The following is a 26,128-nucleotide window of genomic DNA, read 5'->3' as shown; positions in this document are numbered from 1 at the left end:
TTTGTTTATTCCTTGAAGGAAGGGGTCTAGTACGTGATCCTGTCATGAACACTGTACCTGAGAATCCACAACAATATTTTTATAGTTTGTGGATTAGTTTTATTAGTTATCCATACAAGATCATCTTTCCCGTTTTTGATTAAAAAAAAAAAAAAGCTTTAAGTTTTTAAAGTCTGATTTAAACCTTCTCCACTTGTCGCAGATCTTTAAAATACAAAACTATAGTTTCATTTTATATAGCGGCACCATCCTAAGCAACTTCATACACAACAGTTTTCCTCCAGCAACCTACACTTGTGAGATCCTGAGTGTGAAAAGGGCAAAAGATGCGCTGATCCTCCTGAGGAAGGTTGTTTTAACTTCATGGGGCCCCAGGGTTCTCCGGCCCACAGGTGAAGGCTGTGTGGCCAGTAGGATGGCACCCAGTTCACGCAATTCTGCCTTCCTAATGAACTTTGGAGTCTGCCTGTTGAGAGGAACGCGAAGAGTTACAGGGTAAAAGAGGACCCAGCACAAGGGCCCCAGGTCACTCCAAGACGACAACCTCCTTTTGCTCCACTAGCTCGGCAGGCGCCTCAGAATCGATCCTATGCGCGCGCAGTCCGAAGCGTCCTTGGCTGCTCAGATACAGACCCCGCCCCTGTGCTTCTCCTAGACTCCAGGCTTCCATGGCAACCAAACCTCGCCATGTCCCCGCCCCCTTGGACTAAAGCACTGATGGGAGTTCTGTTTTCAGACTGCATGGAAACAAGAAAGGAGGACAGACTCCCGAGAGATACTTTCATCCAATGTGGTTTCACTTCCATATAAAAACACGCTTGCTTCTGTCTCCTAACAATGCCCTCCGCGAGCACACCGCAACGCCCGGACCGCATTTTCCTTCTCCCCCATTGCAGCGTGATGGTTGGAGCGGGGCGGGGCGTCGTAGGAGTGACGCACGGGGGCGGAGCCTTCAGGGGGCGGGGCCCCGCGGCGGGAGGGGAGGAGGGCAAGATGGCGACCGATGCGTGATTCTCCCTGGGTTCCTTCAGGCCTTAGGAGACGCCGGGGCGGGGGGCCCACTCGTAGTGCCTGCTGGTCTTCTCACCCCCGCCCCCGGAGGTCTCCTCCTTCCCGTCCTCCACCTTGAGGGTGGGCCAGCATCCCGGGACACCATGTCAGACTCTGAGGAGGAGAGCCAGGACCGGCAACTGAAAATCGTCGTGCTGGGGGACGGCACCTCCGGGAAGGTTAGTCCTCGGTCGGGCCCAGAGGTCTGGGCTGCAGAAGCCATGGTGCCGCCAGGCTTGATGGGCCCACGGGATGCTGAGCGCTGTCCAGCTCGGCGTCCTCCGCTTCCGTCCCGTGGACTTGGCCTGGCTCGCCTCTGGCGGCGGCCTTCCCCCTCGCGCCTGCGCCCTGTGCGCGTGCCTGCCACCCGCCGGGCAGGACCAAACTTCTGGGGCGGGTCACTGCAAAAAACATACACGCACGGGGACGACGCACTGGCCGGGCGTCCTCCCTACATCTCAGCGCTGCCTTTTTAGTGTCCTATCTCACTCTAGTTCCATCCTTAGCACCTGTCGGTGCAGGTGTTCATTCAGAAGGTATTTATTGAGCTCCCGTGGCGGGCAAGATGTCCAGGGGACACTAGGACTTCTTCCTTAAAACCTAGCCTTCTGTGACCGTTGGTTGCCTGAATGACCGAATGGGCTCGCGCGGGAGAATACCCTCAGGCAGTTAGTCCCCTTCCTCTTAGGCAGGAGTTCTGGACCCGAAGTTGTGAGCTGTAATGGGATAAACATTGATTGCTTCAATGCCTGGTCCCCTAGGTGTCCTCGAGGGACTGGGGTTTACCTTCCAAATAAAGTGATGCCCCCACGTCTGGGCGCCCTGACACCTGTCGCTTCAGTCAAAAGCAATCACGCTCTTGGGGGAAGGTAGCTAAAGTTTCTCTTCCTGGGCCCATTCCAGTGCAGTGTCTTAGGGAACCCTTCTCCCGCTTCTGTGACTGATGCAGGTGGACCTGGTTTCCGTGGTGATGGCTTTTGCATCCTTCCCGGAAGGAAGTTCTGCACACACTTCGTGCTTTGGTTCTGAAATTTGGGTTGCTAGGTAGGGCAGCTACGGAAGGTTTCATTCTTCTGCAAAATCTGGAGGCGTCTGTTAATTCCTTCGTTTTCCCAGGATACTTTGCTGTAGAGTGCTATCCTGAAGAAAACAATTCACTATGATTATATTCTTGAGCAAAGAGCAGAAGTTGGCTCTAGGAAGTGTATGAAATATTGTTCACTTAGACGTTTGAAATAAGCAAATTGCTGTACATGAACATTATTTCTAAAGTTTCATTCAACAACAAATTAGATTATTTTTTAGGTTTCATTACTTAGCTTTTCTTTTGAAGGCCACTTCATGTTTTTATTTCGTAAATTCAGTTGCATTCAGTGAATAGCTGAGCTTTCCACTTAAAACCATGACCCTTCATAATATTATTATCCAGAAGACCCCTAATTACCTATTAAGTCTACTATTATATTTATATTTAAATTTTAAACATATCCCATCCAATATCTAAAATAATTGATATTTTTATCATATTTCTTTAAATTTTTGCTCATTTGTCTGCCAATATTTAATACACACTGAAATTTATTTATAGTTTTATATCTATATTTTAAAATTTAGACAGTCATACATTATTTTGCCTTTGTTACTAGTTTAGGGTAATTAGTTTTCACCTCTGTTTAAGGTTCTGTCCAGTGTTGAACAGCGTATAATTTTTTTTCTTCTGTATGTTTGAGTTGATGTTATCATTCTGTCCTGAAGAATGAGTGATTTTCTTATTATGGTGCTTTATCCTCATAAGTAATGTATTTTAAAATACCATAACTGTTCCAGCTATATATTTTGTGAAACGAGTCCCGGAACCTTAGCTGTGTTGCATTATTACTATAGCAAGCTTTTTAACAGTCCATTCAGCTCTCAGATTACTAACACCACCCTTTTCATCCTGCTTCTTTTGCTGTCCTTTCTTTAATGAAACTCAGCCTCATTTTCATTCTTATTTGTATCCTCATTAACTCTTTACCATTTGTAATATTTGTAATATTTGAACTCTCAGCATTTTTATACCCAAAGGCAAAAGCAATAAAGAACAGCACTGGGAAGACCAGTAATAGTCTGGAAAAGATATTTAGTTTATCCCTTTGGTACCATGTGTTTTTAAGCCTTTCTTGTTCTGTTTCATATTTTCAATTAAATTACACATTTTAAGATCTTTTTTTGAAGCAAAATACTCTTTGGTGTCATAATAAAGACAATGATACTTTTTTGGTATCATTTCAATATATAGTTTGGATAAAGAATATTTCCTAAATCAACACAAACACCCTGAATATATGTACATCAGCAACCAAATAGGAATATTTCAGATATGGTAACTGGTTGCTAACTTTAAGAAGGATATTTATATAATAACTTGTAAGAAATTACTGAATATGAAAAATGACACTAAGGGTAAAGAGCCAGAGAGAAACGAAGTGCCTCCCACAGATCCAGGTGATTCTCTAATTTTTATACCAAAATGTCAGATGATTTAAGAACCTAGATTAGTAGCCTGTGTGTGGTTTATGACCTAGACATTCAGCAGTTTATTACTTTAAATTTGAAAGTCTTGTGATTTTGAGGCATGTATTTGCCTTGGATTTTTGAGAGCAAGGCTTTACAAATCTGGAAATCCTGTTTTTAAGAAAATAACTTTACTCAGAAATTTTCCAAATATATATGTTAGTAAATGAAGTATTAGTTTTCATTATTGCATTTTTCAAATAAAATTTGCTTTGTTGTTTTTCTTCCCTGGCTTTGTTTTGCACTTGTGTCCATTTCTGAATATTACTGAATATAAAATAGTAAAATTTGAGTATCTTAAATGAAAGTGAAAAAATACCTCAAGTTTATGCTCTTACATATGCCTTGTTTCTTTGGCTTTGAAAGATTCTAACCATTCATATGTGAAACATTTGAAATACTTGCAGTAATGCAGGTAATGGCATTTTTCTCTAGATCGATAAGCCTCTTCTCAGATCCTTTGGTGCTCTGTGCTTCCCAGGCTCAATGGAATAATCAAAGCTGACTGAAAACCAAAAGGTCTTTGAAAAACAAATACTTACCTCTTTTATTCTGATTTCTCATTTTGATACTGTTACATGCTTCAATGATATAATAAATGTGAGTTTATTTCTAAATGTCTTGCTGAACACTTTCATGTGGGAATGCTCAATGAATACTTGATGCAAAAATGTTAGAAATTTATTATAATTACATTTCTGGAATACTAAAGAATTTGGAGGAGTTAGAGTGTGCAAATTGTCCTTTGTGGGAAAATAGGCCAGTGTGTAAAAGAAATGTAACTCACCTTCCTAAAAGGACTTGAAATATGGCCAAGTGTTCCTTAGAACTTCCATTCTTAGTACATAATTAACTAAAATGCACTATCTTGGAAACTATCCTAGTTTTCTTTAAGAGTTGACTTCAAACTTTGACTTTTAAAATATAACAAGTTTTTTTTTTCTTTTTTTAAAACTCTAACATCCTGTCCTGAAGCCTGTTAGTGAAACTCCTTTCCTCTACCTTTGGGTAGGCTTTCAAATAAGAGCAGTGCATTTCAAATCCACTTCATTCTGAGCTTGAAGTCGTTTCGGTTGTTACTAGAAGGATCTCTTGCTTTGATAAGAAATGACTCTCCAAAAGAAAGCCCTGGAATCCTTGAGTGACACTTAGAGCTTTTACTTAAAAAGTGCATGAATATCTGTTGTTTATACTATCTTGTGACTTGTTAGCACTATCTTCAGATAAAGAATCTTTATTTTGCACATTTCCTACTAGTCTCATAATATTAGCCTTTTTATTTAAATGGTAGATACTATTGTGACGATTCTGTATAGTTATTTTTCCTGTCCTAAGTGTAGAAAAAAAAAATGAACACAATGTTTCTTGTAGGAAAACCAAACATCTACAAGCAGCTTTCTCTTCCCTAATCAGTGCTGCTTCTTATTAATGTACAGCTACCTTCAGAGCATATAACCTTAGAAGGAAACTTAAAGAGTTCTCTGGAAATTTTATTGAAGAAATATGCAAAATTCAGATCTTAATCATATTGTCTAATTTCCATCAAGGAGAAGGAGCTTGAAAACCAGGGTACTTAATGAACTCTGGCTGATTGGATTAGTCTGCTGTCTCCACTGCTGGTTGTAGGGAAGTCCAGTTTTCATGGTGAGGGTGGGTCTCTACACTTGTAACTAATTAGAGCTGCTAGCGGTTGTTTGTTGGATTAATTAGAGTATAAATGTTAAGATTACTTAGTAAGTTTAGCAGTGGTCTTATCTTTTCAATAAAGAAATTAATTTTGCTCTTTTGTGCATCCGTTTTTTTAGACCTCCTTAGCTACGTGTTTTGCTCAAGAGACTTTTGGGAAACAGTACAAGCAGACTATAGGACTGGATTTCTTTTTGAGAAGGATTACTTTACCAGGTGAGAGTCTATAAAACCTACGAGATTGCCTAAGTCTCACTCATAGCACAACCTTACTAGGTAAGAGACTCTGAAACTTTGCCTGTGTGAAGTTACACGAGTCTCTCAGGAATATGTACAAGAAATTAGCTATCATTAGCATCTAGTGTGACAGTGTATTGTCCACTGGGGTAAGAACAAGTTTATACATTCCCCTATTCCATAGCTGTTACTAGCAACTGCATTTTTTTTTTTTTTGAGGATAAACAATAGTTGCTTATAAAATTCCAGAAGACTTTTAAAAAATCAAATGCTATACATTTGTTAACTGCTATTGTATTAATTAAATGTGAAAAGATTGGAGAAGGATTTAAAATACTATTTTGATTAGCTTCTGTTCAGTTTTTTGTTTTGAAGCTGGAACAGAAGTATAATGTAGCTATGGAACTTCTGTGCTCTAATATGTGAATGCTGTTTTATGCAAGGCAGCATGAAATTGCTGGCATTTAATAGACCACTAAAATTTAGGGTCCCTAGGCACTCATAAAAATACAGTTTGAGCATTCACGATGTTTCAGTTCACCATGCAAAGAAACTATTTAGATGCCAGTTGCAGCACATTTTGTGGGAAGTACAGGGAAATAATAACACAAAAAGAGTGGTTTATGTGTTAGGATAGTTTCTGAACAATTGGAGCTTTAAAATGTATCCCATTAAATTCAATGATTAAATGACATGTTTCAAATAATTTATTAAAAGTAGTTATCTTGATTTTTAAAACCATTGCCGTCTTTCTTATGAATTATAATATCAGATTCGTATACTGAAATGTGGATAAGTTCAGTATTAATAGAATTAGTTCCCTTCTCAAATGCTCATCAATTGGTAACTCTCTGAAAATTTGCGAGCAGTTAAGGAAAGCTTTTGGTAACTGGAGATGGTTCTTTATGTCTCGTTACTACTATCCTCTGTTACATATTTTGATGGCTTATGTTTGTGCCTCAGTCCAGAGTGGATTAGGTGATGTAGCATGAGAAAAGACACATCTGAGCTCTAATTTTTCCGTACTCAAGTATTGTTCAGAGGGTTAATGAGAAGCATAGTATATAGTTTGCTCTTTATTTCATTTATATTTTCTCTTCCAGTATTCAAGACTGAAAATGTCATGCCAGCCTGTCTTAGTTATGATAGTTGTTGGATGCAGGGAGCCTCAATACAGTATTTTGTTATCAGCTATTTTCCTGGAATGATTAATTAGTCAAAGCAACAATTTACCTCATTACTTTTGTTTAAATTTTCTAATTTTTTAGTAGAAAGGCTGAAGTAAAGGAACAAAACACGACCCAAATATTAATATTATAAACAAAGGGTAGTTTTGGGCATTTTATATATATTTGTGATGATTTCGGAACTGTTGCACAATGTTATGAGTTCAAAAATTGTGACTACCTTGTAAAAAATTGTGGATATTTTGAAATACAAATTTGTAATATGTTTAGATTTAGAAAGTCTTTAGGTTAAAAATGACATTAGGAAACGTATGCTTTTAATGAATATGTTTTAATTTTTCTGATGAAGTTTGATGAGCAGAATTCTATAAAAGTTATCAATATTTTTAGAAGACAGTTTTAGCTACATAATGGATTCAAAATTACCACAGATACTTCACTTTGAAAAATCATTTCAGCATATTTTGATTTAATATAAAATTATAAAATTATGGTTGTCTATAATAAGATACTTTGCACACTCTGATGCCAATGTCCTCTCATTGTACTGTCTAAGAATGATGATTAGTATTTTTATCATTTGCTAACTGAAAAAATACAAGAAGCTTTTTAAAATTTATAGTAATGTAGCATAGCACGTGGATTTAATATTTGTTATGAGTTTAGTCACATTGTTAGGGCTGTAAATTCCCTGTTAGTTTATTCACATTTTCTTCATGCACCTCTTCAGGGTCATTACTTTGCTAATACTCATCCATTTTAGTATTTCATGATCTGGTATGCTGTATAGTCTGGATGCAACCACTGTGCAGCTTTTGCTGCTTAAAATAGTGTATCTGTTAGTCAGAGATTCTGCTGATAGAGCTTCTTAAGAGCCTTAGTCAAAACATCTTCAGGAAGCTCGTGGTACAGTCCAGTAAACAGCGCTCTACTGTGAAAAGGATTTCTGAGTCTTTGGCACAAGCAGTGGGCAGTCCTGTGTTTTGAGTTCCATCAAGACTATGCAGCACTTTAAGTAAGGTTAACCAAGGCACCAAGTGTACTTATATAAGGTCACTGTTGAGTCCCTGTTGTGGCTTTGACTCATAACAGATGTAACTTACCTGTACTTTATCTTTTAATATAAATGCTGCTTCATTTAATCTTTTTTCCTAGTTATATGTCATTTCTTACAGAGGACAAGGATTGTATAGCAGTACAGTATTTGAGATTAGAATGCTGACAATTTCTTTAATGTTCTTTATTTGTTGGAAATTTGGTTTAGATAGATTTTTGTTTTAGAAAACACTATATTGATTAATGAACATCCTTCTATAGCTTTATAGCTGTATCATATTGAAAATATAATGGCTTTCACATGATGTGCTTACAAAAACATAAATGAAAATAAGTGTGAATCACAGCTTTAGGTTAATTTTGGTCCTCAGATAGAAAGTATCCATTTTATTTTTAGTACTGTGTACTAATAAGTCTAAAATTAAAATGTAAATGTTAAAGTATTTTTCTAAGTATATGAAATAACTGTGACTTCAGTATTTCTCATTGAAGGCATAATCCATAGTAATTGTTTTTTGCTAGTTCTTCTTTGCAAGCAAGGTTATGTTATTAGGTCCCCCTAATAATCTTAGGGGAATTTTACTTATTAGTCACTGGAATCAATATCTTAAGAAAATAAAATGCAAGCAAATAACAAAAAATATTTATTCAGAAAGATAAATATTTTTTTGTTTTTTTATTTTAATTATTTTATTTTTGTACATATGCATTTATATTATTACACATATATACAGTAAATTACCTATGGCAGGAAGAACCGTGACACAATCAGGAATTATATAAATGTTATATTCGTAGTGTTTTGGCTATTTGTATTTGACAGCTTTGAAGAAGACATCTTTCTTATCTTGGTGCATCTAAATTTCTGAATGTAAATCAATCTCCATCACATATTGTCATTATCAACGTAGAACAACTAAATAGACCTGAAAACACAGAAAGATAAAGATTTTAAAAGTACCTTCAATGCATGAATGTAAATCGTCTAGAAGGCAGACAGTTGAGTATCTGAGCTAGCTGCATAAGAGACTGTCACAAGAATTTGGAAGCATACAGAGAGAGTGTGCTTGAAGTTACAGCAGAAATATTCATAATGTGTAATTCAGAGAGGCCCTGGATATCAGAATGAAAAGTAAGCAGAAGAGGGGGGAAAGCATCATATCTGGCTGTTAGGTTAAGCAGTAGGGATTATTAGGCCTTGAAGAAATAGGATTAAATACTTAGTAATTGTTAATGTGTGGACTGGTATCTTACTCTGTGAGCATTACTACTGGGGAGAGCTGTCTTTTGCTGTAAATCGAGGACTGCAGCTTTGCAAGTGAAACGCAGGCTTCAGAACCTCATGGTACATCTCTAGTGACGGTTCGCTTGTTCCCACCTGATTTGAGATGGCATCAGAAAAGAAGAGTTTAGCTCTGGTTTTCATGTAATTTAGAATTTTAAGAAATTGGTTTTATACAGTCTGTTGGCCAAATCTTAGTCTTTGGTATTTGGGTTTCAAATTCATAGAGCTTTAAGAACATTTTGGTCATTACTCAACACGTAGGAGCTGTGTGTGTGGCAGCGATCACGGCGATGAACTTCAGTAGCCCTCATTAGTGCTAATGGATGTTCCTCCTGGACATCCCTGCACTGTAGCAGATGGAACACATCCACATCTAAATAATGGAAATCTTGTAATACAAGTCCACTAAGCTGAAGTGTAAAACCTTGGTGATTAATTAATTCACTGTTGTGTTTCTTTTCAGCAGTATAGTAAATGGTGCAACAGGCATTCTCTGATTTTAGTGTTTTACATTGGTTTAAAAATTTGTCTTTTTAAAATGTTTTATTTTTGAAGAGAGATAATTTTTTTTCAGCTTCTAAATTTTCATTTAAAATTTTAAAAATTTGTGGATCATTCCAAGTGTACCAGTTCAGACTTTGGAGAAAACAGTATAACTTTATGAGAAAAAAGTTTGGAATGTCCAACTAATATACATTGTATAGAGTATTTGACTTTTATATTCTAATAACTAGTTGTATTGTTAAGAGAAGTTTATTTAATAAATTTTTGTTCATGCCAATATTTTATAAAATGCATAAGTGAATTTCAGAGATTGCCTTTTACTCCTCTTGGATGCTTTCATAATGCTTGCATAGGGAAGGACATTACACTGTTAGGAAGGCTTTCAAGGACCCACAATAGTTTGTTTCAATTGCCACACTTTGTACAGATATGAATGATAAAGTTTAGAAATAAACTTTGTTTGTAAACACTGTTTGGTCTTTAAATAGAGTTCTAACACATGTATATTAGAGATTAAATATAGTATACAATTATTGAATGTGTTTACTTTTACATATAATAGCTGACATTCAAATTAAAGATTCATTTGAATTGAAATTTTGAGTCCATTTTTATAGTCTGTTTCGAGCACACAGAGTTCAGAACTGACAGCACAGTTCATAAGTGATTGGGTAGGTTTGTGAATAAAACTTCCATCTTTATTTTAAAAGGATTTTTCTTTCTCTTTATACATGTGTTTTATATTGATTCATTCTCTGATAAAAAAAAGGTCGTTTTTTAAGGCTTAAGTTTTGTAAATTAATTCATACAGCATCTTATTGATCTTATTTTCATCTTGTGAGCGGGGTCTCACTATGAAGCCCTGGCTGTCCTGGACCTCTGTGTAGATCAGACTGACCTGCAACTCAGGGAGAGTCTCTTGGAATGCTGGCATGAAAGACTGGCATCACCATGCCAGGCACTAGATTTTATTTTACATTAGTGAAATTATAACGATGTTTATGTAGAATATGGGGTAAAGTGTACATTGTTTTCAGTCTTAAATACCTGACTATGTAACCATGCAGAACAAAATGCAAATTGGCTTTGAGTTTATCATTGTTACTTACTGCTCTGTCATACTGTGCTTAGTTGTTGGACTGTTAGTCTTTTGTATCCCTATTTTATATTATTTTTATATTCTAGGAAATTTGAATGTTACTCTTCAAGTTTGGGATATAGGAGGGCAGACAATAGGTGGCAAGATGTTGGATAAATACATCTATGGAGCACAGGTATGACGTAAATTCTATGATTAACCTAATATTTTAAATACTTTACTTACAGAAACATTCAGTATACAATCATACATGTATAAACACAGATTTTTTTTTTTTTTACTTTCATTTCATGTCTATGGATTTTTCAAAATTGGTGAACTAATTTTACTTATTTTGCTTGCACATTATGTTTGGGCATCACATGCATGTGCTGCCTAAGGAGGGCAGAAGAGGGCGTCGGATTCTTTGGGACTGGAATTCTAGATGGTTGTGAGCTGCTACGTGGCGTCTGGAATCAAACTTGTGTCCTCTAGAAAAGCAGTCAGTGCCATCTCTTTAGATGGCTAATTTTATTTTTATTTTTTATTTTTGGTTTGTTTTGAGACAGAGTGTCACTGCATAGCTCTGGGTGGACTAGGCTGGCCTACAAGTCAGTGGTCTGCATGCATCTGCCTCTCAAGTACTGTCATTAAAGATAAAGGCTACCACATGTAGCCTGCTAATTTGATTTTTAACTGATATGTAGAGATTAATTTTATATGTGCTAGTCATTTGGTTTTATTCTTTCCAGACTACATTTGCAGTGGTTTGGTGAGAATTGGAAAACTCTTTAAACCTTTCACATACTTATTTTGCTAAATTTTACTGTCATTAGTTAAATAAATACAATGATGTGATTGTATGGTTACTGTCAGTAAACTGAATGAAAAATATTGAAGGAAATATATTGAGAAATATTGTTGGAAGGAACAAAAGATAATTTACATATCTGTCTATTTGACCTATGTATTGGCTTATTAAATAATTATAAATCATACTAATATATATAACCTTACACTGTACCAGACAAGTGATAATATGTATGGAATAATACAATAGTGTAATAACAACTGTTTTCAGAGGAAATTCTATGTAGAAATGACACTTGAGTATTTGCCTAAATTTTTTTTTTATAATTTGAACTTGTAACAGATAAAATTTAATTTATATTTGTGTGTGTGTATGTGTTTTTTTTTTTAAAGAGTGGATTTAATTCTATGGCCCAGGTTTTTCAGAGGAAAATCTATGTAGAAATGACACTTGAATATTTGCCTAATTTTTTTTTGTAATTTGAACTTGTAACAGATATAATTTATATGTGTGTCTTTTTTATTTTTTAAAGACTAGATTTAATTCTATGACCCAGGTTAGTTTGCATCTCATTTGTAGCCCATGCTGACTTTAAACTCAAAGTAGTCTCCTTCTGCTTCAGTCTTGTAAGAGCTGTTATTACAGGCGTGAACCACTATGCCTGGCTATAATTTATGTTTTAAATAAAATTATACAAATAGAAAATATACGTGTTAGCAAGACTCTTTAGAAATTACTCCACTTTAAAGATACCCAGTGAAGAATAATCACTTTTTTAATGCTTTGGCAGATTGCCTTTTCTGTTTTGACAGAGACTGTAGGAATGCAGTAATTCTGTTTATGTCATTGTCTGCTGAAGCAGTGTGTTTGTGGGCAGCTGAAGAAGTGCATGACACTTACTGAGCTCTTACATAGGACTGTGTATGGACTATTTGTTTTCGCTTGTGCTTCTGGTTTTAGTCTGCAGTTTCTTCATCATCATGAGGCATGAGAGGAATCTCTAAATGTTCAAAGTGCTTTATTAGAGTTTGATGTCTTAAGTATAGAAAGCATAATTTGGTTAAGTGAAACTATGTTTCTTGTAAAAAATGAAACAGTAGGGTAAAGACAGTACTTTATACAGTTTGGCTCTTATCAGTTACTGTGGAAAATTGAATCTATTTACTCTAGAAAATTTGTAAAGTATTAATGAGAAAGACAGGGTTTTGAATCATGTGTGACAGTTTTAGAGGCAGGTGTTTTCACTTTTGTTTGATTCGTAAGCCTTTCTTCTTTGTCTTTTGTGCATTATCTTGTTTCTTCTACAAAGTCTTTTGCTTTTGTTTCACATTTATACTTGTGATTATATGACCTGATAGTTTAGGCACATTCACTTTTTAAAGCTGTAGCTCATATTTATTTATTTATTTATTTTGGTCCTTTTTTTGCAGTTGTTTAAAGTTTTTTCCTCTGTGATGCTGGAACATCAGTCCTACAGCCTTACACATACTGGGCAACATCCCTAGCCCTTTTCCTCTCTTGTTAAACTGATTATGTTTAAAATAGATATTAACCAGAAGAGAAGTGGCTGGGCAGAGAGACGCAGGGAGCCACACTCCTTGTTTTACTTATGAGAGTGGTTAAATTGGATTTGAAAGCAAGACATCTTTTTCTTCTTATCCCATTAAATATATCTGTAGATCACGTACCTTTTTTGTTTTTCGTTTTTGTTTTTGTTTTTGTTTTTGAAAAAAATTAGATGGTCTCTATTCTAGCAATGATTGACTCAATGTGTCACAAAGAGTAGCTTTAATTTCTTTTTTAACTTTAATTGTGTTTATGTGTACTCACACATACATGCTACAGTGCACCTGTGGAGGTCAGAGAACAACTTTGTGGCATCTGTTCTTGCCTTCCACCTTTGTGTAGGCTTATCTGTTGTGCTTTCTTGTCAGCCCAGAATAGCTTTGTTTATGGTAGACAAATAGAATTACTTTATACATCATGGAACAGATAATATAAAAGTTGATTAATTCTTATTTCCTTTACTTTAAAATTGCACAATATACTGCACATGAATTGGATTTTGTTATTTTTGCTTTACTTTCAATCATGTAAAATATACCATTTAAATTATTTTAAGATGTATTACTTTAATATAAAAATAAGTATTGTTTGAAAGTCATAAAATATGCTAACCATTCTCAGGTATCTAATTTACTATATTTATAATATTTTGCATCCACATCCTTAAGTCAGTGTATATTTTATGTTGTTACATACTTGCGTAAAATGTGAAGTTGTATAGAACTTTTGTCAGGTATTTGTTTGTTTGCTTTTGGTTAACTTTTTGTTTTTTTGGGTTTGCTTTTTCTGAGATAACGTTTTTTTTGTGTAGTTCTGGTTGTCCTAGAACTGACTGTTTAGACCAAGCTGGCTTCAAACTCAGAGATCTGCCTGCTTCCCAAGTGCTGGCTTTAAAGGAATGTATCACTACATCTGGTATCCATAATTCTAATATTTACTTTTAGAGAACACTTGGGTTTGGTTAAATGAACTTCATTTCCTAAAAGAAAATAAGTGTTATGTGCCTTCTTAGAATGTGCTATGTATGGCTCTACCTTCATGTTACATGTTTACTTTTTATTCACCATTTTGTTACCAAGCGTCTACTTTGCTATGCTAGATAACAGCTTAATACAGTAATACAGTGTTTCTGAAAAATTCATCCTAAAGTATTTGGAATTCTGAGATGAAATAAATTTTCATAAGTCAATGATGATGTAATAACTTTTTATGCTTTCCAGAAATCCTTAACTCTAAAGATATGTAGAATATACAAAAGTACATTTATCAGTAGATTATTTTGTTGAAATATATGTAAATAACATACCTCAGCCAAGGATACCAACATTTGGGGAGTTAGATTTTAATAGGACATAAACTCTTCATTCATGCTGTTTTGTCAGTCTGTCTTAGGATGCCAGCTTAGTATGCTAATAGCACTCTGGTTTATGTTTCTGACTTCTGCATTGTTTATAGAATTATCTTCTGTAGTTCTCATTTCTGTACTGTAGAAGTCTTATATCTTATATAAGTCTGGGTCATTAAGTAATAGAGCATTCTTTCTCGTGTACATATGAATGTTTTTAAAGCATCAGTATGCAGGAAGAAATTTATTTGAAAGATGGAAGTTTACTAGGCTTTAGATAAAATTGATGATTTTACTTTCTTCACTTTTTCTCCTAGTAACATTAAAGTTTAGCAAAAAGTTCATTGAATAGTGATTGAAAACAAGTGAATTGACTTCCAAAAAGAACTGAGATATTTTGACAAGAAGTAGTTTTAAAAATTAAAATAAGTCTCAGTTAAAATGCCTGAATTTTAAATCAACTTAAAAATTTCTAGAAGTCTTCAGTAAGATGTTATAGGCTATTTTTCCTAGCGGTTAGGAGCAAATACACAGTACATAGTGTTTAGTGCCCTGTAACCTGTGGCTAACAGAGGCTAATAACAAACCTCAGAGAAGGACTGGACGTTTCATTTTGTAGCTCTTTCCATCCTGGACTCTAAGTGGTTTGCAAACAGTGCTCCACTGAGCATAAACTCAATGAAGTGTAGTCATTTGTGAGGGAGAACACAACTGGTATTGTGCATCAATGCCCCACACAGACGAATCTGCCTGTTAACAACCAACAAGATGATTTGGTGCCAGCATGACAGCTAGGGAAGAGTATATCTAAAAGCTTGACTCTTGAAACATTCTACTATCTTTTTCTATGATTATTTTATTGGATATTTGCCAAATATACCTATATTTATAGCCTTCTTGCACTAGCATTCTTCATAATTTTTTTATTTGCAGTTTTAAAATTTAAATATATTATTTCTGCTTTCTCTCTCCTCCCTCCAATTTCTTATATTTTTGATTGTGAGTCTAGTCGTTAATGACTGAGCCATCTCTCCAGCCCTCCTCCCTCCAATTTCTATTCCTCCTTTTGGCTCTCTCTCAAATTCATGCTCTCTTTTTCTTTAATTATTATTCTTATGTACTTATAAATGCATAAATACATAAATACAACCTGCTGACTCTGTTTGTACTAATATTTTTCTAGATTGTAAGTGTACTATGTTATAGCCATTGCATAGTATCTATGATTTAATTACTCTGTATAGCTACAAAATGAAATAAATTATTTCTTTTGCAGGTTAGAAAAAGAAAATCACTATTTTGAGAGTCACTATTTTTGAGATTATGATATATTCAATATTTTATAGTTATTAAGACTAAGGTTATTATACTCTTAAAATTGTAATAAAGGTAGTCACTAGGAAAATATTAAGATGATGAAATATTTAATTAAAATTATGGTATCATTTGCCAATTGTAATAAAATTATAATAAAAATGAGGAAAAATTGTTAAGGCCATGAAATATTGCCACCAATGTATGCTACTTCCAAACTATTTACTGTGAGAATGCTGTGTAGTTGTTGTAAAGACTAATGCTTATTAAATACATGAAACAGATGCAAAGCAACTACTCCATAAAGCAACCTTGTATTTATGTAGAAGAGTCTTGACCTTTACAAAGAGAAGTGGTCAATTTTCTTGAAACTGCAAGGGAAGGTCTGGTACAGCAGAGACACTGGAAAATTGAAACGACTATTTCTTAAAGTTGAAATATGCATCCCAAAGGTCATTTGAAAAGTTTGGGAAGAAAAGGAGCAACTGGAGGCTAAATTAGGGAGGGAAACAGAAGGGTGGCATGGACATAAAGAAAGGAGAAAGATGATGGAAAATAGGTGGTAAAAGGTGTTTGGAACAGGAGAAATGCTGATGGCTTTAGATGGCACTGCACTGCAAAGATATTAGATTCTACAGTTGCCAGGATTGGTCTGGGACTGGAGTTGAAGTTAAAATGTTTTTCATGTCTGAGAAAGTTGTATTTGTTTGTTATAGTTTTTGGAGGGAATCAGAAGAGCCCTGGGTTAATTGATGTAGCAAGAGACTCAGCTTCCCTTGAAGACTGAGAGACAGCTTGTGGAGCCGACTACCCAAGAGGCTTCTAGGTGCTGAGGGTGGTAGTAGAGGCCCTGAGAGTTGAAAGGTTTGGTAATGAATGTCAGACATTTGGTCAGTTTCACCTATATTACCAAATTTGTGCCATGAAGTTGATAATAAATCCTTTTGATATCAGTGATGTCAGCACTGATGAGTTTTTACTCGTTCTGCTTCTCTTCATTGTGTCTTTCCCTTGTAATTGTGTTTTTAAAGAATAGTTTCTATATTGTTTTTCATTTTTCAACTTTATTGATTTGTGTGCTATTTTTAATTTCTACTCCCCTTTGCTTGCTTTAGTATGCAATTTTCTTTATTTTAGTTTCCTATCATAGAAACTTAGATTATTGATCTTTCTTTTTTCCTAATAAATGTATTCAACCCAAACCACTGTTGTTAATTACTTTTCTGTTGCTGTGATAAACCATCATGACCAATGCAGCTTATATAAGAGTTTCTTTTGGTTTATGCTTCCAGAGGGTTAAGAGTTCATCACAGTGGGGTGGCAGGACGGTGGGTGCCAGGCATAGTTGCAAGGACAGGGAGCTGAGACATTGTATCTTCAACGGCAGACACAAAGCATCCTCACCAGAGTGGTGATGATTCCTTGGGAGAGCCTCTTAAGAGGAGCTTTTGACTGCTGATGTGTTGATGTTCTCGTATAAAAGAGTGGGGTGGGAAAAAGATTATTTGCTCTAGAACTGAGATTCCAGTAGCTCCCTCCCACCCCTGTCTGCCAAGTGCATGCAATTCTGTCCTAATTGCACATGGCTTTTTTTTTTTTTTTTCCAGACAAGGTTTCTCCGTGTAGCCTTGGCTGTCCTGGATAACTTTGTAGACCAGGCTGGCTTCAAACTCACAGCGATCCGCCTCCCTCTGCCTCCCAAGTGCTGGGATGAAAGGCATGCGCCACCACTGCCTGGCTGCACATGGCCTCTTGGTCTTGGAAATAACTGGAATGTGTAGTGTGTAGGCGGTAACTGAAGGGGACTCTGTCTGTGCAGCTATGGGGAAGCCATCATTCAGGCTGCAGGGAGACTTATAGCTGTTTCAGGGCTACCGATGTTCCTACAAATAATATCTCATCCATGCTCTGTAAGTAAATCCTCTAAACTTATTAGTTCCTTAAGTTTGATTTTGGTGGAAGGCACCAAAGATGGGTAGATGTTTGTTTACATTTCCTCACCCTGGGAAAGAGTTCCTGCAGCAAATGCCTTATAATTTTCTATTGAATGACGGACAAAGTTGGAGAATAACAAGAATTCAGGTAAACGGGCCTTGGTATGAAGTTTTATGTTGCTTTGGCTCTGGATGTGTTGCCACCTTTCACTTACACCTGTAGGTGCCAGAGAAACCAGTTCCTTTAGTGTCTTGTCTACTTTGTCCCACCCCTTTTAGATATCTCAAAGAGCTCTCCTCAGCAGAAGTGTGTGCTTGCCCTTGTTCTGATCCTGGAGTGCTGCTGACACTCTGCTAAAGAATGGAGGACAAATACAGCTCTATATTCTAATAAAGACAAGTCAGCCTTTGAGTGGGCTCCAGCTCAATGTGAGGATGGCTGGAAGAGTTGGAGGTTGGAAATTTTCCTTCACCCAAGGGATATAATGCTTTGGAGAGTATTGACATGGTTACTTCTTCCATGTCAAAACCAGGAATAGACCCCCCCCCCCCCACCACGTTCCCGGAGGTAAATCCTATCCATGTGTGGTGTGATCTGAAGACTGGGTTGGTGATACTCCCTCATGCTCCAGTCAGTCCACAGTTTCTTGCAGGTTGCCAGCATTACTGTGTAGATGGTTCTCTAGCATCTTGGGATCCAGGGAAATAGGTCTTGTCTGTAATTCTCTTAATTTAACTTTTTTTCCCCCAAGGTTCAGGGTGGTGATTGTCCTACAATCTCAGATCTCTGATGAACCCCTAAAAAATCTGATCTTTATGTTGTAAGGACAGAGATGATGACCAAACTTGTCAGAACCCAAAACTTCTAAAGTTTCTTTTTTATTTTTGTTTTTGTTTTTTTTTTTTCATATAATTTTCTCAGAAATTTCAGTATAACACTGATGGTCAAAACCAGTAATAATTATGATGGTAAGAACAAAGGACAAAATAGTATTTTTATGTTAAATTGTGTTATTTGGATTGGAGGATAGCTAGGTTAGTGAATGAAGTTTATCCTTATTAATGAGTCTAAACAGCTTCAAAAGAATCTTTTGATTGAGAAGTCTGGGGACACATTGGTCTAGAGTAGGGATTGGACGACTTTCCTATAAAGAGGTAGATGTAAGCATTTCAGGGAGGCCTGGCAGGCGGTTACTGTCTCTTCTGCAGTGAGTCAGCTTGGCAGCTGTGATACTGAAGCACCACTCATAATTCTTAAGTGAAAGTATAACTGCATTAAATAGAAGCTTATTGAGTACACATGGACTAGAGCCTTTGATGATATTCCGCATGCCTATTTATCCCGAATCCTAGGCGTAAAGACATGTGCCACTGTGCTAGCCATCTGTGCACAGTGGCATGCATGGTCTACTTGCATGTTTTGTCTTACTCAGCAGTTGTTCTACCTTGAATAAAGGTTTTCATGTATGAGGCTGGAGAGAGGCTCAGCTGTTAAATGCTAGGCTTACAACCAAAAATATAAGATTTTCATGTATTAATCAAAAGGTTTCAAAATCTCAGGGATTAGTTATCACGTGTCTGAGCTTTATTTAACCAATACAGAACACCTCAAAGTTACCATGAGAATGTGATTAACATTGAATAAAAAAATTATGTATGATTATGCAAACTGCTAATTTCACATGATCTGCTTGGTATGTTTTCTTATTCTCTTAGTAATATAGGCTTGTTAAACATTTTTGAAGGGAGTTCACAAGGATAGGTAGCTGGTGTTTGCAGGCCTGGAGTCCAAGGGTAACTGAGCAAATGATAAATACCGTCACCCACTACAGACAGAGGTAGAGTCAGGAAAGTGAGGGGTAGCTGTCTGTAGAGGTCAGCTTTGAAGCAATATTCTTCAAGACATTGACATTGTACTTGTTATTTCAGAGAACTCTGTTTTGGTCAGTGATCAAAATAATCTTGGAAGAAAGAAATAGATGTTGTTACCCAAATAATCCAGACTAGTGGTGTTGTGTAAAATTTACGAAATATTCATATTTTTGTTTTATTGAGATAAATTTTTATCTAGCCCAGGCTGCTCTTGTACTTACTATGTAACTTAAGCTAGCTTTGAATTCTTGATCCTTTTCCCTCTGCCTCTCAGGTATTATAAGTGTATGCCACCATGCCTGGCAAAACTTATGTATTCTTTTAAAAAAGTTATTGAGACTGGGTCTTGCTCTGCACTGGGTCTTGCTTTGTAGCCTAGACTGTTATAGCGTTTACTGTATAGTAGAGGCTAGACTCAAACTCAGAATAGCCCTTCTGCCTTAGCTTCCTTATTTCGGGGATTATAGCTGTGAGCCACCACACCTGACATTAAAATTTCAGAATAATGAAACTGAAAAAGATCTTGAGACAATCAGAAATCTGATTTTAAGTCAGTCATGAGTATGGGTATTTTGCTTGCATATTTTATCTGTGTGTCACATGTTTGTGGTACCCCCAGAGGCCAGAAGATAATGTTGGACCTCTGAAACTGGAGTTATAGACTGATGCCAGCTGCCATTTGAGTGCTGGGAACTGAATCCAGGTCCTCTGGAAGAGTAGTCAGTGCTTTTAATCCTTGAACCATCTCTCTAGTCCCTAGAAAACTACTTTTGAAGACAAGAAATAGTTGATTTAAGAGTCAGTGTGGTTTAATAAAAGCTCAGTATTGGAAGGTCATAATAACAGCTAGTTTGTTCTAGTTTAGAAACTCAACTTAATTTTTGACCGTTTTTGTGAGCCAGTTGTTAAATATACTCATGGTTAAATTTTCCATAGAAACTCCAAAGTGTTAAAGATGCTGTGTGGTCAAAATGAATTATTTACTAATTGCCCTAATTTCTGGGTTCCCAAGGTTGTTCACGTTTATAGTTTATGTGTTGGGTAGAAATGCTATGTAGTAGTGTCCTAGTAGGGTATGTATTCAGTAATGTCACATTGATAGAGGCTGCAGTGGAACTCCAAGCTCATTATCAACTGTGACTACTCTGTTGTGTATGACCTGTTTATATGCCTGGCTTTCCTGGAAGATTTTCTTCAACTTTAGCGTTCTTGAAGTTTAGCATTCACATCCCTAGCAGTCAGCATAATAAAGTCTGCAGACAAATGCATTTAGTCATTTAGTTCTTGGCTGAAGTCTGGTTCCATCAATTATCTATCTGGATCATCTTGGTTATTATAACCTTCTTTGAGTAAACTGGAGATACTGCTAGTATCTTTAGGCATGGTGAATATTGGTGTAAAGATCTAGGTCTGTGTTTGATACATAGCAGATGCAAGATTAGTTACATTCTTATGACATAAGAAGTAGACATGAATACCATGAGTGACTTATCCTGTAAGCAGAGCTTTGTATTAAGTGTTTGCCACAAACTGGATGAGAATCAAGAATGTAGTTTTGTTAATTTTTTTTGTGTACACACACACACACACACACACACACACACACACACACACGTTCTCATTCTTCCTTCACAACATAATAGGATAAATTAAAAAGGAATATGATATGTAAGGGACAGGAAGCAACCCTTTTCTTATATTTAGCTTTTCTTGGGCTCTTATTACAGTTTCATGTCCAGTTTTACATTGCTCATTTTATAGAGGATGTCAAAAAACTCTTATGTAGTGTGTCCTGGGAAGACTCAATAGCCATGATTAAAAGGACAGAAAATAGGCCCTTTGAGGCAGTTTTAAGGAACTGAGTTTATTTACTCTGGAAGCAGACTGGTAAGGAGTGACTTAACTGTCTTTAAGTGTATGAGGTGTTATTATAAGAAGAATGCTCTCTCATTCTCTAAATGCACAGAGGACTAAAAGAGGAAATCCACAATTCATTTGAAGAACATTGTGTTAAACACCAAAATTGCCTATCAAGGGATGTCATAAAATCTTCATTTTTGAAGACATTTAAAATTGGAGATGCAGCAGATGGTTACTTATTGAAAAGTTTAAATGTTTGATTTTGTGAAGTTCTTGCAGCTTTACTGTGATTGACTTTTTCTTTCAGTATTCTTTTTATTTTTATTTTTATTTTTATTTTTATATTTTGAGACAGGATGTGATAGAAATTTTTTATCTTCAATCTGCTAAGAATTTTTAGGTATCTTGTTGGAAAAATAGAGTTTTGATAAAATTATGCCTTAGCTTGCATTGCACATTTGTTTTAGGATTTATTGTAAATGAGATTATTTAATATTGTTTCTACTTATAACTCATTTAAGTTGAAATCAATTTATATATAGAAACATAACTGCATTTTACAGTATACCTGATATATCTGAAGCACTGATGAATTTGATTAATATTTAAAATTGTGTTATAAATATTCTGCATTCCTTTGTGACAGGGAATCCTCTTGGTATATGATATTACAAATTACCAGAGCTTTGAGAATTTAGAAGATTGGTATTCTGTGGTCAAGACAGTGAGTGAAGAGTCGGAAACTCAGCCCTTGGTTGCTTTAGTGGGCAATAAAAGTAAGTTGATACTACGTACTTATGTGCAGTAAAGTTTATTTGTTTCTGTGCACTGAATGTTTGTGTCTTCCCACCACTGACATATTGAGACTTGAGTTTCCAAATGGTGGTAAGTGGGAGTATAGTTTTCAACAAGTCATTGGGTCTTGATATGGGCCTCATGAATGCGATTAGAGGCCCTTATACGAAGAAACATAGGCTGGGCGTGGTGGCACATGCCTTTAACCCCAGCACTCAGGAGGCAGAGGTAAGTGGATCTCTGTGAGTTCAAGGCCAGCCTGGTCTATAGAGAGAGTATAGGACAGCCAGGGCTCTGTGTGACAGAGAAACCCTTTCTTGAAAAACCAAAAAAAAAAAAAAAAAAAAAAAAAAAAAAAAAAAAAGAGAAGCAAGAAACAAACATGAGAGGATTCTTTTCCTCTGTAATTTGAAGGGACAGCAAGAAAGTTGTCATCAAACCAGGAAGAGGACTCTCACCAATATCTGCTGGCCTGCTGGCACCTTGATGTTGGACTTACCAGTCCCTGAAACTATAAGAAATAATGTGGTCTGTTTATTGGTCTTTGATACTTCATTATGGTTGTCAAAGCTAAGACCTTACAAAGGCATTTGCCTATCTTGTTGATCATTTTGTTTCTAAAATATATTTGATACTGGAAAAGGCTTTTAGTTTAAATAGAATATTCTTTTGAATGTGAATAACCATCTAACAAAATTTTCCCCTATAAGTGACATCTACTCTGAATCATTTACATCTTTTATAAACTTTTCCTCAATTTTTAAAGCTTATTTCTGAAATGCAGTTAATTTGGGGGGCATGGGGGTCAAGTGTATTGTGTTATGGAGAGGTACAGTTCTTGGTAAAAAGTATGAATAAGTAACTTTTTGAGATCTGTTTCTTTAATTATGACATATAGCATGTAGAAATCATAAGACTGAACCTGGAACTCAACTACTATTTGTTTCATTTTGAAAAGAAGACATTAATAAGAGATTTTAGATACATGAGGCATTGTTCTCTTACCTACTTGAGGTCAGAGAAAGAAAAAAATGAGCTTAAATTATACTCTGGAGGATTTAGTTGGGAACTGTTTCCTGAGTACAAGCGTTGCTAAATCAATGCCTATCTATATTACCAAGAGAATTGTCTTCTCTAAGTTTGCATTTTTCTCTGTAATGATTTAGGAAATAGTATTTCCTAAAGGGAGAACTAGATTTCTGCATTATGTAGTTTTACATACTGAGATGAGCATTTAATAATCCTAATCCCTAATTTAATATCATTACAAAACAGGTGTGAAGCCATTTCTGTGCAGAGTAAAAATTATACTGTCAGCTGTCTAGAAAAAAGTATTGCATGTCACAAAATGGCATAGCCTTTGGTAGAAATTGTAGTGTTTTGTCCTTAGTTTTAACTAAAAATTACACAACTGTTTCATAAGTAATTCTTTTGGAGTGAATCATAATTTGTAGTTCATTGAAATCTCCCTTCCAAATAATAGGTTTTGGTCTCTTTGGGTTCTATTTCTATGTGCAGCTTTTCATTTTAGATGATAATTTCTTGGTCAGTTGTCATGTTACCAGAGCTTCACTTATACTCTACATAGACTTTTGTTGGAGGTTTCCCATCACCGTATGGGAAGCTGTAGAGGAGAGAGGGGAATTGGGATTTGTTTTTGTTTCTTTCAGGATATAACCATTATCTGAGATAATGGCATAGTAGTGTGTAATTATATACAGTGTGCTATGTGCTTAGATTATCCTGTGACACATCCACCATTGGTTAATGTCAACAACAGAATACTAGACTAGATGAAGCACTGGTCTAGGCTGCTGGTGGTATGCCCATATGTTAAAAAAAAAAACCTTATTTAAAATTAATAGATTGTTATATTTGGGTTTACTATTATAAAAACTCACGCTTTTTATCTTTGACTTAGTAATAAGCCTTCTTTAATGTATTTATAATATATTATAAATGTATCTGTAATAAGTCATTATAAAATGACTTATAGTCAGAAAGTCTGTTTCATATGTGAAACAAATAAGTTACGGATGAATGTTTCCTGGCTATTATCTACTGCATAATCTTTCATTGGCCCAATTTTATGTGATTATATAGTGAGGGATTATTCCACATTTAAGCCTATTAGGTCTTTAACTCTGAGTCTCTTGAATATTTTACAATTCGTCTTTCTAAATAGGTGTTACATTAATTAATATAATAGTGTGTGTTTATTTTCTTTTGGGGAATACAATTTTATTAAAAAGTAGCAAAATTCACAAAAGGCCACATATTGCCAAATCAAGAGAAACATAATGGATTCAGTGTGGAAACTGGATGGTTTCACTGTTGTTTAAACATGACAACATTAGGATGAAATGTGTTTTTACTTTCTTTATTTTTATTTACTTTTTTCTATTATTGAAAATAGGTTTTTCTTCATACAGTATATTCTGATTACTGTTTATCCTCTAACCCCTCCTAGTTCTTCCCCATCCAGATCCATACCCCTTCTGTCTCTTCTTAGAAACCAAACAGGCATCTAAGGAAGAATGGTGAACTAAAAAAGACACACACTTAGCACACACAGGAATTCCATAAAAGCACAAAATCAGAAGCTATAACACACACACAAAGGACTATAAGGTTATTGACTTCATTTTGTCTTGGCTATCTACTGCTGGTGTAAATCCTTGCAGGTCCTGTCCATGCTGTCACAGTCATGTTCACATATTGGTTGTACTGTATAGAAGGTCTTGTTTTCTTGGTGTCTTCTTTCCTCTCTGGCCCTTACATTCTTTCTGCCTCTCTTCTGCTGGCTTCACTAAGCCTGGAGGACAGGTATTTCTGGACACATCCTGTTTAGGGCTGGTGTTCCGCAGTCTTTTACTCTCTGCACATTGTTTAGCTGTGAGTCTCAGCTTCTGTTAATCACTTTTGGGTGTAACCTCTCAGATGACAACTCTGCTAAGCTCCTGTCTGCAAGCGTAGTAGAGTATTGTTAATAGTGTCAGGGGTTGGCTCTCTTCCATGGGGTGAGTCTTGGGTTGGGCCACACATTGGTTGGACATTCCCTCAATCTCTGCTCTATCTGCGGTATCTTTATCCCTGTACATCTTGCAGGCAGGGTAAATTTGGGGACAACGTTTTTGTGGGTGGGTTGGTGTTCTCCCTCTACTAGGAGTCTCATCTAGTGAGAGGGTGTCCTTTTCAGTCTCCATGGCCTCTGCTACTAGGAGTCTCAACTAGGGTCCCTTCATATGCTCCTAGTAGCATGTCCTGACTTAGGTCTCTAGTTTGTCACTGAGATGCCCCTGGCCAATTTCTGTTTTCTCTGCAGGCATTATGCCTTTCCGCTCCCACTCTTCCCGGGTCTGATCTCCTCCCTCATTCCTCTCTACACTCCTTCTCCTACTTTGTTTCCTCTCTTCAACCACTACCTCTGTCTATTCTATTTCCCCTTCTGAGTGAGTTTTAAACATCCTCCCTTGGGTCCTCCTTGTTACTTACCTTCTTTGGGTCTGTGCATTGTCGTATATTTATCCTGTACTATATGGCTAAAATCCACCCTAAATGAGAACACACCATGTGTATCTTTATGGCTCTGGGTTACCTCACTCCAGATGATCATTTCTAGTTCCATGTATTTGCCTGAAAATTTCATAATTTCCTTGTTTTTAATAGCTGAGTAGTACAGTTTCTTTATCCATTCTTTGGTTGAGAGAGATCTAGGTTGTTTCCTAGATATCTGGGATTCTGGCTATTACGAATAAGGCTGCTATGAACATAGTTGAGCAAATGTTCTTGTTGTATGGTAGGGCATCTTTTAGGTATATGCCCTGGAGTGGTATATCTGGGTCCTGAAGTAGCATTATTCCTAATTTTCTGAGAAAGCTCCAGATTGATTTTCAAAGTGATTGTACAAATTTGCACTCCCACCAACATTGGAGGAGTGTTCCCTTTTCTCCATATCCTCACCAACATGTGCTATCACTTGAGTTTTTGAT

At 36.2% G+C, this 26,128-nt stretch overlaps 1 protein-coding gene across 5 annotated transcripts in view; it reads left to right on the top strand.

Moving 5' to 3' along the window:
* Positions 1-961: 961 nt before the first annotated feature.
* The window catches only part of Rab28 (RAB28, member RAS oncogene family), a 76,959-nt gene continuing 51,792 nt past the window's right edge, over positions 962-26,128 (top strand). For all 5 annotated transcript variants that reach the window (XM_051165295.1, XM_051165296.1, XM_051165293.1 and 2 more), the window contains exons 1-4: positions 962-1,229; positions 5,412-5,508; positions 10,747-10,835; positions 21,988-22,117. In XM_051165295.1, coding sequence (XP_051021252.1) covers positions 1,155-1,229; positions 5,412-5,508; positions 10,747-10,835; positions 21,988-22,117 — 391 coding nt within the window. In that variant the 5' untranslated portion in view covers positions 962-1,154. The remainder of the gene's footprint in view (positions 1,230-5,411; positions 5,509-10,746; positions 10,836-21,987; positions 22,118-26,128) is intronic.

This window comes from Acomys russatus, chromosome 22 (assembly GCF_903995435.1).
Source record: "Acomys russatus chromosome 22, mAcoRus1.1, whole genome shotgun sequence".
NCBI classification, from domain to species: Eukaryota; Metazoa; Chordata; class Mammalia; order Rodentia; family Muridae; genus Acomys; species Acomys russatus.
The sequence above is the reverse complement of the archived record's forward strand: the minus strand, read 5'-3'. Positions and strand labels throughout refer to the sequence as shown.